A 15,597-nucleotide genomic window follows, 5' to 3' on the forward strand; every position below is an offset into this window, starting at 1 on the left:
ACTCTCACAATCACACCTAGGGACAATTTAGAGTGTTCCATCAACGTTTAATGCATGTTTTTGGAATGTGGGAGGAAACCGGAGTACCTGGAGAAAACCTATGCAGGCATGTGGAGAACATGCAAACTCCACAAGGTGCTAACCAGTGGAAGGAAGGAAGGAAGGAAGGAAGGAAGGAAGGAAGGAAGGAAGGAAGGAAGGAAGGAAGGAAGGAAGGAAGGAAGGAAGGAAGGAAGGAAGGAAGGAAGGAAGGAAGGAAGGATGGATGGATGGATGGATGGATGGATAGATATGTCCAGTTTTTAATGAATTAATGTTAAATCATGTCGGACACTGGTCCTCCAAAGTAAGTTAACCACTGGTGCCGGTCACAAGACAATTTGGTTTAACACATTCCAGGACAATTGAGCTCATGGACGGCAACCAGTTCAGCGTGTACTGTACTTGAAGACAGCTGAGATATGCTGCAGCACGCCCTCGCGGGTCATGGTCGCATGAGGTTAAGCGGTTGGGATAATGGATGGATGGAGAGATGTAAATGTCGGTCAGAACTTCTGTTCGTGTTTTGTTCCGCAGAGACAACACATCATTCTTAGAAACTAATAGGAATTCAAAGTCAGGTTTCCCACTGCTATGAGCGAATGATACCAATGATCTCTTGGACCATACTTGTTTCCTTACCTCTTTCTACTCTGCATTTAGCTGGCTTATCACTCCCTCTGATGCGCGACTTCTCTTGCTTCAACCCTCTCTATTTTTTTGCTTCCTTTCTACCTTGCTATCCCCCTGGCCTTCTCGTGATCTAGGAAAGTGCTCCCCCAAGACCCCCCCTCCCCAAGTCCTATTTCCCTTTGGAATCTTCCACTTCCTTCACCCCTTCTATCTCCTCACTGGCCTTCGACAGCACCATCTGGCTACGCAACTTGGGCATCGATGATGGTTACTTTGATGTTGAAGATTCTCACATCAGAAAGGTATTTGGTAGTACGGCTTTTGCTGTGCCCCACCCCCAATGCTGTTCAGTTTCTTTTTTTTTTTTTTTTGTATCCATCAATTTTAACCTGACACCATGGTCTTTCGGTTTCACCTATTGTTAAATATTATAACCTTTGGTGTCAGTAACTTAACAAAAACACATGTTGGTGATCACTAATTAAATCAAATTGGTGATAAAATACGTGGAGCACAAGTGGCAATTTTATTACTCACCAATACAAAATGCAAACATTTGTCGGGAAGCATTTCATGTGCATTAAGAATGCATTTGCCCAGAAAGTTAACGTAAACCATGAAGAGTGACACTGCCTGAGGTGGTGTGATCAGGCTAACGTATTATGCAAGCAGTGCCTTGCTGGCCCCACTCATTCACTCCCAAAGACTTTTCAGACTTGGTCTAGAATTGGCTGGAACTGAATGAGTTAAAGTACATTGTAGATATGTTGATGAAAATGAATGCATTAGAAAAGAATTAAAACCTTCACAATTTGCAAGCAGATCTTTGAACATTCTAATCTAAAAGTCTTAAGTAAGGTACAGTTTAGTATATCAGTCTTATCTCTCACAGATGCAGTTTGGAGATCAGAACTATATGAGTGATCCACAAGACCAAGGCCCGGAAAGGCAATCCACCATGAATAATAAAGGTACAACAATTTTTCAGTTGAGATTTTCATATGAGACCCTAAACGACTGAGACTATCTCAGCTGATGATTATTATCATGTGGTTGGTACAGGGTTACTCATGGGACATGGGATTACACTGTTAACATGCCCTCTGGCATGTTTGAATGCCAGATAAAAAAGAAAATCAAAACGCGTTATAATTGTGCTTGGTCATGTGTGAGACTATCATGCCTTAAGAGTCTCGTAATCTTCTTTCCCATGGTTGTGACCAAATCTCATCTCACTTTCAGTTGGTATTGTCCCTCCAAGAACCAAGTCACCCGCTGACGATTCAACGAGCTGGTCTGCTGGAGTTTCTCGTCATAATGGGAGAATGCCTAATGGGATTTCTAGGGTAAGTCAAGCAACACTAACAACAAGTTATGTCTTGCTCAAAGCTTGAAATAGATTCTGTCAGGTGGATCTCAGTCCATGGATTCAGTTGGAAGCAATACATTAGGGGAAGGACCGATATGTTTTGGGTCTCCCTGGCAATGAGTTTACCTCTTCAGGTGAATACCATTACGGGTCGATCGAGAAAATATAAACGCTGGAGATATAATAATACATGTTCACTATTAACCCTTATCGTAACTACAGTGGGCAGCTTATCATGTTATCAGGTTGCAGGGTGCATCAGAATCAGAACCAGAATCACCTTTTTTGGCCAAGTATGGACAACACACAAGGAATTTGACTCCGGTCATACAGGCTACACTAGTATTATCACTAACAAGCAACTACGATAAACTACCATTAAAGGGTTAAGTCAGTAGGTTACACTGTGAGATTCCACTTCCGCCACGATGTCCACTCTGATGTTCCCCAAGTGAAGTATCCTTAAGTGGGAAAACATGTGACTCTCCGCTTGATCGATGATCAGCATTTTTTCTTGTTCCTCCAAATGTACATTTTTCCAGCATTTATGAGCAACCTCAATTTATTCGATACAATTCGGAAAAACATACCGGTATATCATTTATACAGTGTAAAGCTGAGGGAGCATACTGGAGACAAAACAGAGAAGTGCATTGAAACTAACTCGGTTCAGAGAAAAGACTGTAACAATGCCAAAATCTCGGCAAGGGATATATTTTTGTTCTGCTGTGCTTAACTCTTTTTTCAAGTTGAGTATCCTCTTTAATGGAAAATGGAAAAATGAAATTCAAATTTGGGACATCCAGGGCCCTCTAAGAAGTTTACAATCTCTACAAATGTTATCACAAGTTATTCTCGATTTCCCTTTAAAACTTTTCAACCGAAATGAATATCAAACTTTGTAGAGGAAGCATACATGGAGAGACATTTTTTTTTCTGGTTATTCTTTTCTATTCTGCAATTGGCTGCCCCCCGGTTCAGGGTGTCCCCCGCCTACTGCCTGATGACAGCTGGGATAGGCTCCAACACTCGCCACGACCCTTGAGAGGAAAATGCGGATGGGAAAGTGGGCGGATGGATGGATTCTTCTCTATTCACATCACAATTGTGCAAGCACATATTGCAAGACTGAGTTCATATTGTCCATGGATAATAACACCATTGCAATTGATATGATAAGTCACCTACCTAATTTATATTTGTAAACATGGAAACTAGAAAGCTGTGCAGGGGGTTTAACTAAGGGATGATGTCAAATTGTTCTGAGCGATTGCCCGAATATTGACCATAGCCTGGAATGTCTTGATAAAACCACTGTTGTTCTCATAAGCTGATGTTAAACAGATACACTGAACAAAAGAGCAGCAGGTGATGACGGAAACATTGTCAAATGTTAAACATAGAGCCAAAACAATTGTTAGTGACATAAGTAACATTCAGAAGGGAGGAGTGAAGGTATCACATTTTACTGTACGCAAAAGACTTGGGGAGCAAAAGTACAGAGGCTCCCAAAAGATGCAAACCACTAATTAGTAAGTGGAAAAGGAAGCCCCAAAATTGCTGGACTTTTATGGATGGATAAGATAAAAATCAAGTTTGACCAATGTTATGGAAAGACATACATTTGCGGAAAAGAAAAGAAATCTACCGGTACTCAAGAATTAGACCGTACAAGCTCAATTCATCCATCCATTATCCGAGCCGCTCATTCTCATGAGATTCGCAGGCACGCTGGACCTTATCCCAGCTGACTTTGGGCGGTAGTGAAAAACATGGCTAGAAATTGCATGGCTTCTTGTAAGACAGCCCCACTGATTTTCACTTGTATACATTATAGAATTCACATTAACAAAATGTTCTCGCAAGTTGAGAGAAACATCAGACAATTTAAAGAACAGAGCAACCAAGGTGTTTGGTATATCATTTGAGGTAAGATAATGGCCAGTTTGTAAATAGGTGGATGGTTTTAGACTGGCCCCAGCTTAAAAATAAACCCCACATAGCAGTGGTTCAGAGCTGTTGTCACCCTGGGATCCGCACATTCCTGTTGTTGCGAAATAGCGACTCATTTTATAGAAGTTACGTACAATAGAGCATGTTTGGTTTCATAATAGACTCTGATAATACATGTACAGCAGTGGTGGGCCGTGCATTTCAACGTTAGGCCTTCAGTGACGTCATATACTTACACAATATAGGCTCGTCAAGCAGCACTTAATTTCAGGAGCATTGAAAAACATCAAGTATGCCTTCACACTTAAGAGCAGGAAACTAAATTTACAGATATTGTCAAAAATAAAAAGATGATTGAAAAATATTAAATAAAATGTCACCCAAATTACGCTCTGTGATCTTCAACAAGTCTGTCCAATAAATTGCGCAATGTCGCAGTTTCATATAAGATACCAACCAAACAATAACAAAACAAACTATTCTTTGAAAATAAAGTAAACAGATCATTTGCATTTTGAAAATCGGCGATACAACAGCAAATAATTGAAAATGTTGAGCAGCTGAGATTGAACGAACGTTCGTGCACAAAGGTGACTACAATGTGCCATTATACAGTGAATTGCAGGTGAGCAGATTTATTTGATACATTTTTGTATCTTTGTCATTTTATTTCGTTACCATTAATTTAATACTAACAAAATAAAATGACAAAAAGAAATGTAAAACCAAATTCATTTACTCACCAATGTCGTGCCTGTTCACCGAGCTGCAGATCTATGCGAGTGTCCCCAAACGTTTTCAAACGCACCGTAGCTTGTAAGTGCCCAGCCGTGCTCTGATGTTTCCTTGCTGCCTTGGTAAAACAATCCAGTGTGGCTCCGAACACCAAATCGGTCAGTTGCAAGCAATAGGCATTCCCAGGAGTACAATTTGCAGCGTTTCTCAGAGCCTGTGAGCCACGCGTACCTTTCATAATTGCTCATCTGAAAATGACGGACAAACCCTTTTCCATGCTGGGACAGGCTAGCTAGCGCAGTAGTTGGGCAACCTCTTTGCACAATATCCAGCTTTTCGTGGAAGGGCCGTCTTGAAAATTGTGTGGAAAGTAGGTCTGCAACCAGATCAACGTCTTCTCCTTCGGCCATTTTGGGTTAAAATGCAGTGATAGCTCTCGCAGGCGCGAATCCAATCTTTTTTTTTTTAAGAATCTTTATTGAACAACTCAGGATACAATTCCCAGTAAACAGAAAAGGCGCTAATCCAATCACCAAACGTGCACGGCCAGTCTGGACGTAAGGCCTTCTAGCTGTTCCGAGTACGCAGATTAGTCACAGACTCGTGATCTGCGACTAGTCTGATTGGCTATTGCAACCTGACTGTGCCTGTTCATTTACAGCGCACAGGGGCCTGCTCTGTTTAATCTGAAAGCAAGTTAAATTTATCTGGCAACACAAGGTAGCTGAAATATGATTGGTTAAAAACTCTACCATAATAAATAAGTTATTAATGTAATTTTAAATAACATTGAAAGCCACTCGACTAAGTGGAAATAATATGGCGTAAAGAATATGGAGAATAATTTTGTTTCCATATTTATGAAAATAAAATAACAAATTAAATTTATGTTATTCTCAGAATAGTAAATTTATTAAAAAAATTCTGAGAATGTTTAGCAGAGAAGGCCTTGCTGGCCCTGACGGAGCGCCACTAATGTACAGTATGTTTCCAAATGTGTTTGTGATGCCAGGTCTCACCGCACTTGTCAGGCACTTGTCAGGCACTTGTCGGTTGTTTTCAGTCCGTTGTAAAAGTAAAATAACTCGCTTCACTGTTCCAGTAATTTTGGAAGGCAGTGTGTGTGTTATTATTAATGTAATTTTAAATAACATTGAAACCCATTCGCATTTTGCATTTTTCTCTTTTTTACAGTTGAACAGAGGTTTATATTTATGATTGCTAAAATTAATAGAATTGAAACATTAAATATACAAAATATAACAGTCATATTCAAGATAATTGTGACTCTTGGGATGTAAAAATTCACGTGCAGCTCCGAATCAATGTGTTTTCTCTCTTTGACAAAGGAACGTCCAAAGAGTGCTGTGTTTCCAGCTGAGCTAAGGTCCAAAATGAGTGTGGAGGAACAAAATGAAAGGATCCGACGCAACCAGAGCAGCTCTGTACGAGACAAAAGGAGGAGTCTTAATCTCTCAGGCGGGCAGTCTTCAGTGAGCTACAAAGTGGTACATAGAATAATTTTGCCTGTTGCACGTGGACAATGAAAAGAGAAACCTTGGTTAATGTTATTTACTGCTTTGATATATCCGGTACAAGGTGTCCTTAATATGTCGCTGGTGTCGTGCTGAAACCTGCTTTGTCAATGTTTGGTAAATGTCATATTTTTCCACAAATCGAAACTATTGGTCCGTTCATGCGACACTTTGTATGTATGTGTGTGTGTGCGTGTGTGTCAAATATTTCTCCAATGTAAAGTGTTAAAAGTGACTTGCTCTCTTTGGCAATGCAATGTTCATACGTAGTTGGTCTCCTGAAAGGTGCTGATTTTAGAGGAGTAAGGATGCTTCCCAAAGACAGCGATGTACAGGGTACAAAGAACTTGTTAGACTATCAAACCAATGCGGAGCAAAACATTTTGCTCAGTGTCAGAAAGCTTGCTCTCATCTGCAGGTAATAAGTCCTCAGACCGGATAATGACCCAAAACACACTGCTAAAAATAGAACAAAGCATGTTGAAGAACAAAACAGTGAACTATTCTGAAGATCCCTGATCAGGTTTATATTGGACGTCTGTGAAAGGAGCTGAAATTTGCAGTCTGGAGCAGTCGTCTTTCAAAACTGAGACAGTTTGAGCAGTTCGCCTCATAAATAGTCCAACTTTACCAATACATATCAGTGTGTTAGAGGGTGTAGATGCTGACTGTGCCTAACAGGTTGAATAAGTTTGTGGGTTGTTACTTGAAAGTAAAATCAATAAGATGAGCAATAATATACAGAAAGATAATGTGTGCAGATTCGGCGGCGGCTCACAGCTCGTGAGATTGACATCAATGACTTAGAGGCAGCAGTCAGGGGACCGGGACTAGAGTCACCTCGTGAGGAAATTGCCCGTTTGAGACGGTCACAGGTTGAACCAGAACATTATGACCTGGACATTAACAAAGAGGTAATGTCCCCGATTTGCTTTCTCAATGAATTGACTACATTATATATATGATAGATGGATAAATGTAATATACAGTATATATATTTACATATATACATTTTTCTTTAAATTTTCACTTTGATGCACAATGCATGTCGAAAATACAGTGCAGTTGCAGGACAGTCTTTTTCTAATGATATAATACATTGTAATTCCTAGCTAATGGCTCCAGACAAGGTTATGATCCCAGAGCGCTACCTAGATGTGGAAGAAAACACCCCTCTAAGCCCAGAGGAACAGAAGGAAAAGCAGAAGAAACTCGAGCGCATTAAGACCCTGATTGCCAAATCCAAGTATGTATATTACAGAATTTGAAAACGTCAATTTGAAATTAGCACAGTCTAACCGAATCCCCACAAGCATTTACTTCCCAACTGCTTTGTGTTGTTGTGCAATCACTGACCAAGATGGTTTTCACAATCATAGGATCAAACTTCGAAACTGGACTGTGGTTGTACAATAGAATTGTGAGACGAAAATAAAAGAATTGAGATGTGACATTTCAGATCAATCTCACACTTTTGTTCTCACTTTGCTCATCGATGTCAGTCTGCAAAATGTTGTTCCTGCCCTGGATGGCCCTGTCGAAGGTGGAGCACCAGTCAATTCTCAGCAGCAATTGCAGGAGCAGGAGAAGCGCATTGAGATCTCCTGTGCTCTGGCTGCTGAAGCATCTCGTCGCAGTCGCCTTCTCTCGGGTGAGGACGATCTCCCCACTTTACCATTCTTCGTGAATGTTATCTTTATTATTTTGCACGTTGTTTTCAGATTTGCCTTGAAAATATTGCACTTGGAGTGTGGCATTGGACATAGGTTCAACTGCCCTTGAACGGGTTGTAAAAATGCTTGAGAATTGTTTTGAATAGATGTATGAACTCAACATTTTACAACCCGAAGGATATTTGCATGTGGCACTTTGGCAGAAAAGTCTGTTTTTAGCTCCACTCAAGATTACTCGTCCTTTTGATTTGCTGATACGATGTTTTGCGTTGCATTGTCTTTCTTTTTATACCTACCTTAATTTCACTCCAGCTCAGTGCGCCCCAGATCCCCCCACTACCCCAACCAGCCTGCATCCTCCCCCTTCCTCCGCCGACTTCCCCACCTCCTCATAATGAATGCCTGAATGGGACCAGGTAAGTGACTGTTCGCCACACCCACCCTTTGTTCAGCCCTGTTTCCTCTCAACGCTTGGTTCACTTTTTTCACTGGCCGAAGAAGTTGAACAATTACAAAAAAATTAATGTACAGATGCACTTTTCCACTTTCACTTTCTTTTGCATTTGATGAAAATGAAAGCACTGTATAGCACGTGACTAACAGTTGATTTTATGCACAAATTCCAATCACGTTGCGATGTTATGTAAAACATAAAAACAGAATACAATGATTTGCAAATAGTTTATATTCAGTTGAATTCACTACAAAGAACCAGATATTTAATGTTCCAACTGAGAAACGTTGTTGTTTTTGCATACTCACTCACTTTGAATTTGATGTCTACAGCATGTTCCCAAAAAGCTGCAACAGGGACTTGTCCTTGCTAATGTAGTGCCCTCACCAAAATTTTCAATGGCAGGCCCTTCTATCGACAAATTACGTGTATGTCACACTTTTATTGCATTTCCTTGATAAGGTAATGACAGAGATTGTACTGTTATCGCTACGTGTTAGATACTATGGGTATGTTAACGCAGGTCAACAGCAAGCCAAACTCATTTATTCATGAGCCACGAAACTGAGCGTCTTGCTCCTTTATTACGGTCTTTTTGACGGCGTACAGTGAACAACTGTGACATCGACTCAATGAATTGTAGAGTGAAACTGAAATGAACAGATTTAAAACATGCATTAATATTGTGTACACAAATACAACACAAATCGCCAGGTGTTTAACAAGGACATAAATACAGCTCCAAATGTGACAAACAACGATAAACAATGCATTTTCACAGCACCTTCGCATGCTAATTAGCTTGTTAGCACCGATTTAGCATCATCGCTACGTCGTTAGCAACACTCTAAACTAGCGAATTTCCAATAACAATCTCTGAAACACATTTCTAAATAACGATAAACACGAGCAGACTTACAGCCATTGCTTTCGAAGGTGAAACGAAAGGAATACAACTCAGGAGGACCAGTTGCAACGATCACGGTCAGGCTTTCTGTAATGACTCGTCTATTGAAACATGACGTCTGCTACGCACAATGCACCGCGATAACTAAATGAATATTCTAAACGAAATTACTATTAATGAAATGGCCCAAAACTTTTACTGTGTGCAGAACAGAGATGTTCGCTCGGACAGTTGAACAAAGGCTCGAATACAGGAACATATCGACTTTCACTGACGGCAGTGGTCGCAGTTTTCAAAGAAGCCACTCTGTGTGCGCTTCTCAACTGACACCTGACCTCTGCAGCCTCTGCCGGCTTTTTAGCGATCGTGTATGCAAATTACAAGTGATATATCAGAAAAACACTCCCTTCTTCATCTACATGTCACGCTTCTCAGCCCAGCCCACTGATACACCCCTCAGTGGGCACCTGGAGGCCAAAACATCTCTCGTTACAATGGCTACCTTGTTAATGCAATGGGTAGATTTCGCATGAATTGAGACACTGTAACAAACTCAAGGGCATCTTATCGTGCTGCCTAGTCGAAGTTGAACCATCCTGTCTGTACCAGTTAACAAGGCCTCAGCTCTGTTCAGCTCAAGCATAAACAAAATGAAACTTTAAACATGATAACTTTGAGTTTGTCGATACTCTATCAGGTAATGTCACATCATTGAATATGTAATATGGACCATTTTATTAATTTCATGACTGGCTTGTAATGGAAGGGACTTGCTGTTGCGTGCCTAATTCAACACACCAAAAGGAGCAACAACTTGACCTCTCATTCTGCCATTTTCCCTCTTTTTTTTCTTTCCTCCTTTTTTTTCGTCCCAGTGCTCTGGACAATTTCGGTAACGTTCACATGTTTCCAAAGTTTCATTCGCTGAAGAAATGGTCAAGACTTTTTCAAGAGGTTGCACAAAATAAAATCATCTGGATCCAGATACATTTTTAGCTAGGCTATATCTAGTTGTACTTAAAATGTATCTGGACCCAGATGATTTTATTTTGGGCTTCCACTTGACAAAATAAATCCGTCCCTCCATTTTAGGAGATTGAGCAGTTTACCAATCAGCCAGAAGAGGGAGTATTTGCCATTAATGAATGTGTGGCAGGTATTAAATTCAAAATAAGTGAGTGTTCAAAAACAACAACAACAATCACAAAAACATCAAGCTTATCAGATGGAACAATAAATACCATGTCTTTGTTTTCTATTCAATTGAATATCGGTGTGAAAGTACTTGCAAATCATTCTTCACTGGAATTGCTGTTTGTGAAAATACCTTGCACTTTCTATGATAAACACCTGTGCCTTGTTTTTAAGGTCCTCGTTTTTGTTCGCTCCTTTTGGACATTTTCTCATTCAATCATATAACATATAATATATAACCTGAGCAGCTCAGTTAAGAGAGTGTGTGGTTTCAAATATTTGAAAATACGAATGGATGGATGGATTTTTTTTTGTTTAAGGTGGGAATACGATTTGTTTCAAAAGCTATGCTAGGTTTTACCTACCAAATGTAAGGTACACTAGGTCATTGAAGCCATGCTTGAACACACTTCATACCAAAAGTCTAATTCAGATTCATAATCAAATTCATTGGCTTAGTATGCAAGAAACACACAAGGAATTTACGTCACAGTTACAACCCGTTCAGAGGAACATAAACAAGACAGCAATAACAAATGTGGAGGAGACAGAACGAGAAGCCTGGTGGGTCGCTGTTAAGCGTCCCGATATCTTATGTGAAAGGAAAACAGCTGGGAAGAAGAAGGGAAAAAAAAACAATAGACTCCAACTTTTCTCCTTAAATTGGAGGACAGGGTTCCCACTCTTCCACTTGCTTTTTATTTATGGACCTTTTAAGGACATGTGAGGTCTAATTTTGCCATTTTTGAAGGCCTTTTTCTCCATTCAGCAGGGGATTCACGGTGGATTTAATGCCCGCTCAGAAATATGCGGGCTGAACAGAAAGCCACATATCACTGAGCTAGTGTTCAAATCATTGTTGCCAAAGGAAGGGTATATCTTTATTTTAGGGGCAATCAGCTCGCCCTTTATTTGACATAATGTATGTCAAATTTTCATTTTCAAATGAAAAAAAACCTGAATTCATTCTCAAATAAAGTACACAAAGAAAACTGTAAATTTAGAAAATATAAAATTTATTTTCGAATAAAAATACATTTTTATGGATTTTTATTGATATTGGAAGCTTTCCCTGAAAATTAAGGACAATGAAAAACATAATTTTACAACTTCTTTTTTATGGATTTTTATGAACTTTAAAGGACCCGTGGTAACCCTGGAGGATAGTTTGAGCCAGAGAAAAAAAAGCTCAGCACATGGAGCATACATTTAAAAACACAGTCCAACAATTCTCAAGGCTTCACATGTAATGAACTGGGTGGGGGAGGGAGTGGAGCAAGGTGGGGAGTGTGTCACAATTTGTGAAACAAGCTCCACGCAGTAGGTGTGTTCAAGTCGCTCCAGCTTTAGGGAGCGGAAGAAGTGGATGGGAATCCAGCGAGGATTTATTTTAGACCAATGTCAATGGGTGGGGAAGCACAGAGAACAGCCATTGCTCAAAAATAGAAGCGGCCCAGTGAAAACCATCTCAAGAGTCAAGTGGTCCTCCTGGAAATTGACAAAACCAAACCCTGTGCTGAAATAATGAAAGCAGACACAGAGGTAATCTAAAAGCCCCTCCCATTTCATACGGTTTTGTTTGTTTGCTCTTTGTACCTCTTGCACCCTCCAGCTCAAGCCCTGTCTGCTGTCAAGTTTGATGGAGCATCTTTTTGAGGACTTACTGTGTGAAATTGACAATGAAGATTACCTCAAACAAGTGACATGACCTGATCTAACAAAAGCATGGCAAGCCGTCAACATGGCGACGAGGGAAATAGAGCATCTCTACTTCAAAGGAATCTGCACAGACTTCAAGATTTAACACCCCAACATTCAAGTCATCCTACGCTTTACCTCCAAGTCAATGGCCAGTATAAACTGCTTGTACCCTGAGGCTGTACAAAAGCTCGAAAGCGTAGTCTATCTCGTGCTTCAAAACGTGTCGCGTGGTACATGTCAACAGAACGTAGCTAACAAAGTCGAGTATGACCGATGGGCTGTGTGCCAGTGAAAGAAATGAACGTCAGCAAACGAAGGTTGGATTATTAAACAATTTACATTTTAACAAGATAATGTTAAACTGTTCAAGATTGAGTGCTCAATGAGAAGACCACGCCGGATGCTTTTGGACCCAAAGAGTTTCATTTGAGGTTGGGCGTTTTAACCACAGTGAGAGTCATGGGAACGTTGACTAGCCTTTTTGCCCTTGTGGAAAAATAGAATTGAACTTTGGTGATCCTTTGGTATCCATTCCAACGAAGCCCAATTTTAAACTTAATGCTACTAATAATTTATAATTTATATCAGGAGACCCAAAGGTGTTGAACATAAATTTGTCCGGGTAACATGTTTTCCTGTAGCACCGACTTAGAGTTCTATTTCTAGAGGCTGCACATATATTCACAATTGTGACACAATGTCTTTTTCTCCTTGATGAAATGGTTGAAAGGAAAATAAACAGTTTGAGCAGGGGTGCCCAACCTTTTTTGACCCAAGATCGAGTTTTCAAGCAACCAACCTCCCACGATCGTCCCGTTACCACACACGCACTCACTGACACACGCACTCTATGATAAGCAACAGCCATAACGGCCCACAACACGAACGAAACAGAACAATAAAATAGATACAAGAGCTAGTGAGTTTGTAAAAAGGAATAAATGCCTACCTTAGTCGAGACATGACGTGGTATGGGAAGCACTTTTACAGCGTCTAAAGTGCAACACCGTCACGATCATAGCGCACGTGTACCGTTTTAAAAAAGCTTCTCCGGGCTCTCCAAATTCCCATTCTTTACCAGTGCCGTCAATGAATTGCACATGAAACAAACTTTGAATGAGAATAATAAAAAATAAAGCAGATATAGGGCAACAGAGCTAATCGCAAGCTGCAAGTGCAGACTGCTGAGCGCTAACAACTTCAGGTGATGCAAGTCACGCGCCACCGTAGGTTGAAGGTGAACTACTTTGTTATATTATTTTATTTTTATTTTTTTTTCTGCTAGTGAAACTGAGAGGATGCTTAGGGTGCAGTGTGCACTAACACAAAAATATAGAATATTAATAACACGCACACAGACATGCATTTTCTTAATTTTTTTTTTAATCCATTTCCCCCTAGACCCCACGCGATTGACTTTGGGACCAGTTCACGGGCTACCGGTCAATCGCGATCAACTGGTTGGGCCCCCCTGAGTTAGACTGTGTGTCCCAAATATGTGGGCTTTCGACCACAAATCCTCCCAAAGGTAAACATTTATCCAAGGTCATCATTTCCATTTCTGCTGCGGATACAGGAAACCAATTCTTAATGAGGCAAAAGGATGGAAGGCCAAAGCAATATTTAATGAACAAAACAAACATATATGTATATGTGTACATATATATAAAATTCTACTCCAGTGATTGTCACCACACATGAGTTTGGAATCTTGGATCTTTGTTTAAAAGTAGCAAGCTACACACGTTCACTGGCTATAGAAGTGACCTTAGAAATTGAATTGAAAAATTGTCTGTGGAAGTTAGCTAGGAGGAAATACTGTACAGTACCTACAAAATACGGTCTTGTGACAAAATGGTTATATTTCATGGAAACATGCTGTGCCAAATGGCTAAAATGTGGTGAGCATTTGTAACAATTTTTGATTGACAGGGTGACATTCATGATCGTTGACATGCCATGAGTTACGACGCAGGTGGAAACAAGTTTTATTTTCAAAGACTCATTTAGTGCCAATAATCCTAAACTCCAAATTGACCAGTATAATTCGATCCATTCCTTGATTTTAATTGACTCCGTACATGTGGATGAAAACTCACTGGTCAATTAAATACTTATAAATAATGTATAGTTGTACTTTTTGGGGCTTTACGTCTGTTTACTATGGCACTTTTTTTGGGTCAATTTATAGCTTTAAGAGGTTCAAGTGAAACAAATCAATTTCAGTACTTTGGGGGTTAGATTTCTTTCAATATGTATTCACATATCAATTGTTCGATTCAAGGTGTTTTTTGTTTTTTTTTAATGTGCGTCAAACCCAATTGCAGATGCGTGTGGCTGACTTTCCGGCCATGTAAATGATTCAATCAAGTTCATCTCTCAAAAGGAGCATTTTTAAAGCAGGATAAATCAATGATAAAGTCAACTCCATTGAATCTTTTCCACATGCCCCTGTTTTGTCTTTGTGTATCACAACCCATAACATATTTCATTCTCCTCGATGCACCTCGATGTCCAAGTGGCCTGTCTTTGTTCAACCAGATTTCAAGGAAACGTTCCACAAATTTGGGAAAAAACAATTTCTTGCCGAAAGCAGTTAAGATCCTCACCACACAAAGCAAAACAAAGACTTATTAGATGATCTATATATTTTTTTCTTTTACAATTTTTTAAGAAAGGGAATATGCTCATTCAGTGGCAGTACTTATATTTTTTGACGCAGGGAAAGATAATAACAAGATGTAATTTTTACACATTTCATCGACAAAAGATTTGTTTTTACGTTTGTTTTCTCTGTTGGATAAAACACAGATTGATATTTTTCACTCAATGAAATCTGACATGCAAAGATGATTTCAGTCCGCAAGTGGTTTTCAATATTGGTAGCATATGTCAAATTCACGGCTGAAAAGAAATAATTGGCCGGGTTTTATGATGTTCTCAGAATCCATTCGGTTATCCTTCTATGATGGATTACAACTACTCCTTTGAGGGAAACATCTACCAACTGCTTAAACTATGCAAATTATTAAAAAAAGAGATGTGTGTGTACGTGTGTGAGAGAGAGAGAGAGAAAGAGAGACAGAGTGAGAGAAAGAGAGAGAGAGAGAGTCAATATGCTTGCTTTCAGAAAATTTTGCAATAAAGTGAATGTATTCAAATGTCTTTTTTTCCAGATGCTTTAGAACTCACCACGGTACTTTGTATAAGAAAATATTGTTTGGAATGAATATACCGTATATTGGTATGCTCGTGAACTCCACTTGCTTATGAGGTATTTCACTGCCAATACACTTGAGACTACTGAGGTGAAACCTGCTTCTCATCAATAAGCGCACTCATTATGATGATGATGATGATGCTCTTCAGTCTTGCTGTATGTCCAAATAAAAGGTTAAACAAAA

At 39.7% G+C, this 15,597-nt stretch overlaps 1 protein-coding gene across 8 annotated transcripts in view; it reads left to right on the forward strand.

Moving 5' to 3' along the window:
* Nucleotides 1-15,597, forward strand: part of plekha6 (pleckstrin homology domain containing, family A member 6) — a 94,612-nt gene extending 79,015 nt beyond the window's left edge. For all 8 annotated transcript variants that reach the window (XM_052075059.1, XM_052075063.1, XM_052075061.1 and 5 more), the window contains 10 exons: nt 807-974; nt 1,565-1,643; nt 1,915-2,018; nt 6,079-6,237; nt 7,026-7,178; nt 7,377-7,510; nt 7,767-7,915; nt 8,250-8,353; nt 12,105-13,442; nt 13,479-15,597. In XM_052075059.1, the coding sequence (XP_051931019.1) occupies nt 807-974; nt 1,565-1,643; nt 1,915-2,018; nt 6,079-6,237; nt 7,026-7,178; nt 7,377-7,510; nt 7,767-7,915; nt 8,250-8,332 (1,029 nt within the window). In that variant the 3' untranslated portion in view covers nt 8,333-8,353; nt 12,105-13,442; nt 13,479-15,597. The remainder of the gene's footprint in view (nt 1-806; nt 975-1,564; nt 1,644-1,914; nt 2,019-6,078; nt 6,238-7,025; nt 7,179-7,376; nt 7,511-7,766; nt 7,916-8,249; nt 8,354-12,104; nt 13,443-13,478) is intronic.

This window comes from Hippocampus zosterae, chromosome 9 (assembly GCF_025434085.1).
Source record: "Hippocampus zosterae strain Florida chromosome 9, ASM2543408v3, whole genome shotgun sequence".
In the NCBI taxonomy this organism is placed as follows: Eukaryota; Metazoa; Chordata; class Actinopteri; order Syngnathiformes; family Syngnathidae; genus Hippocampus; species Hippocampus zosterae.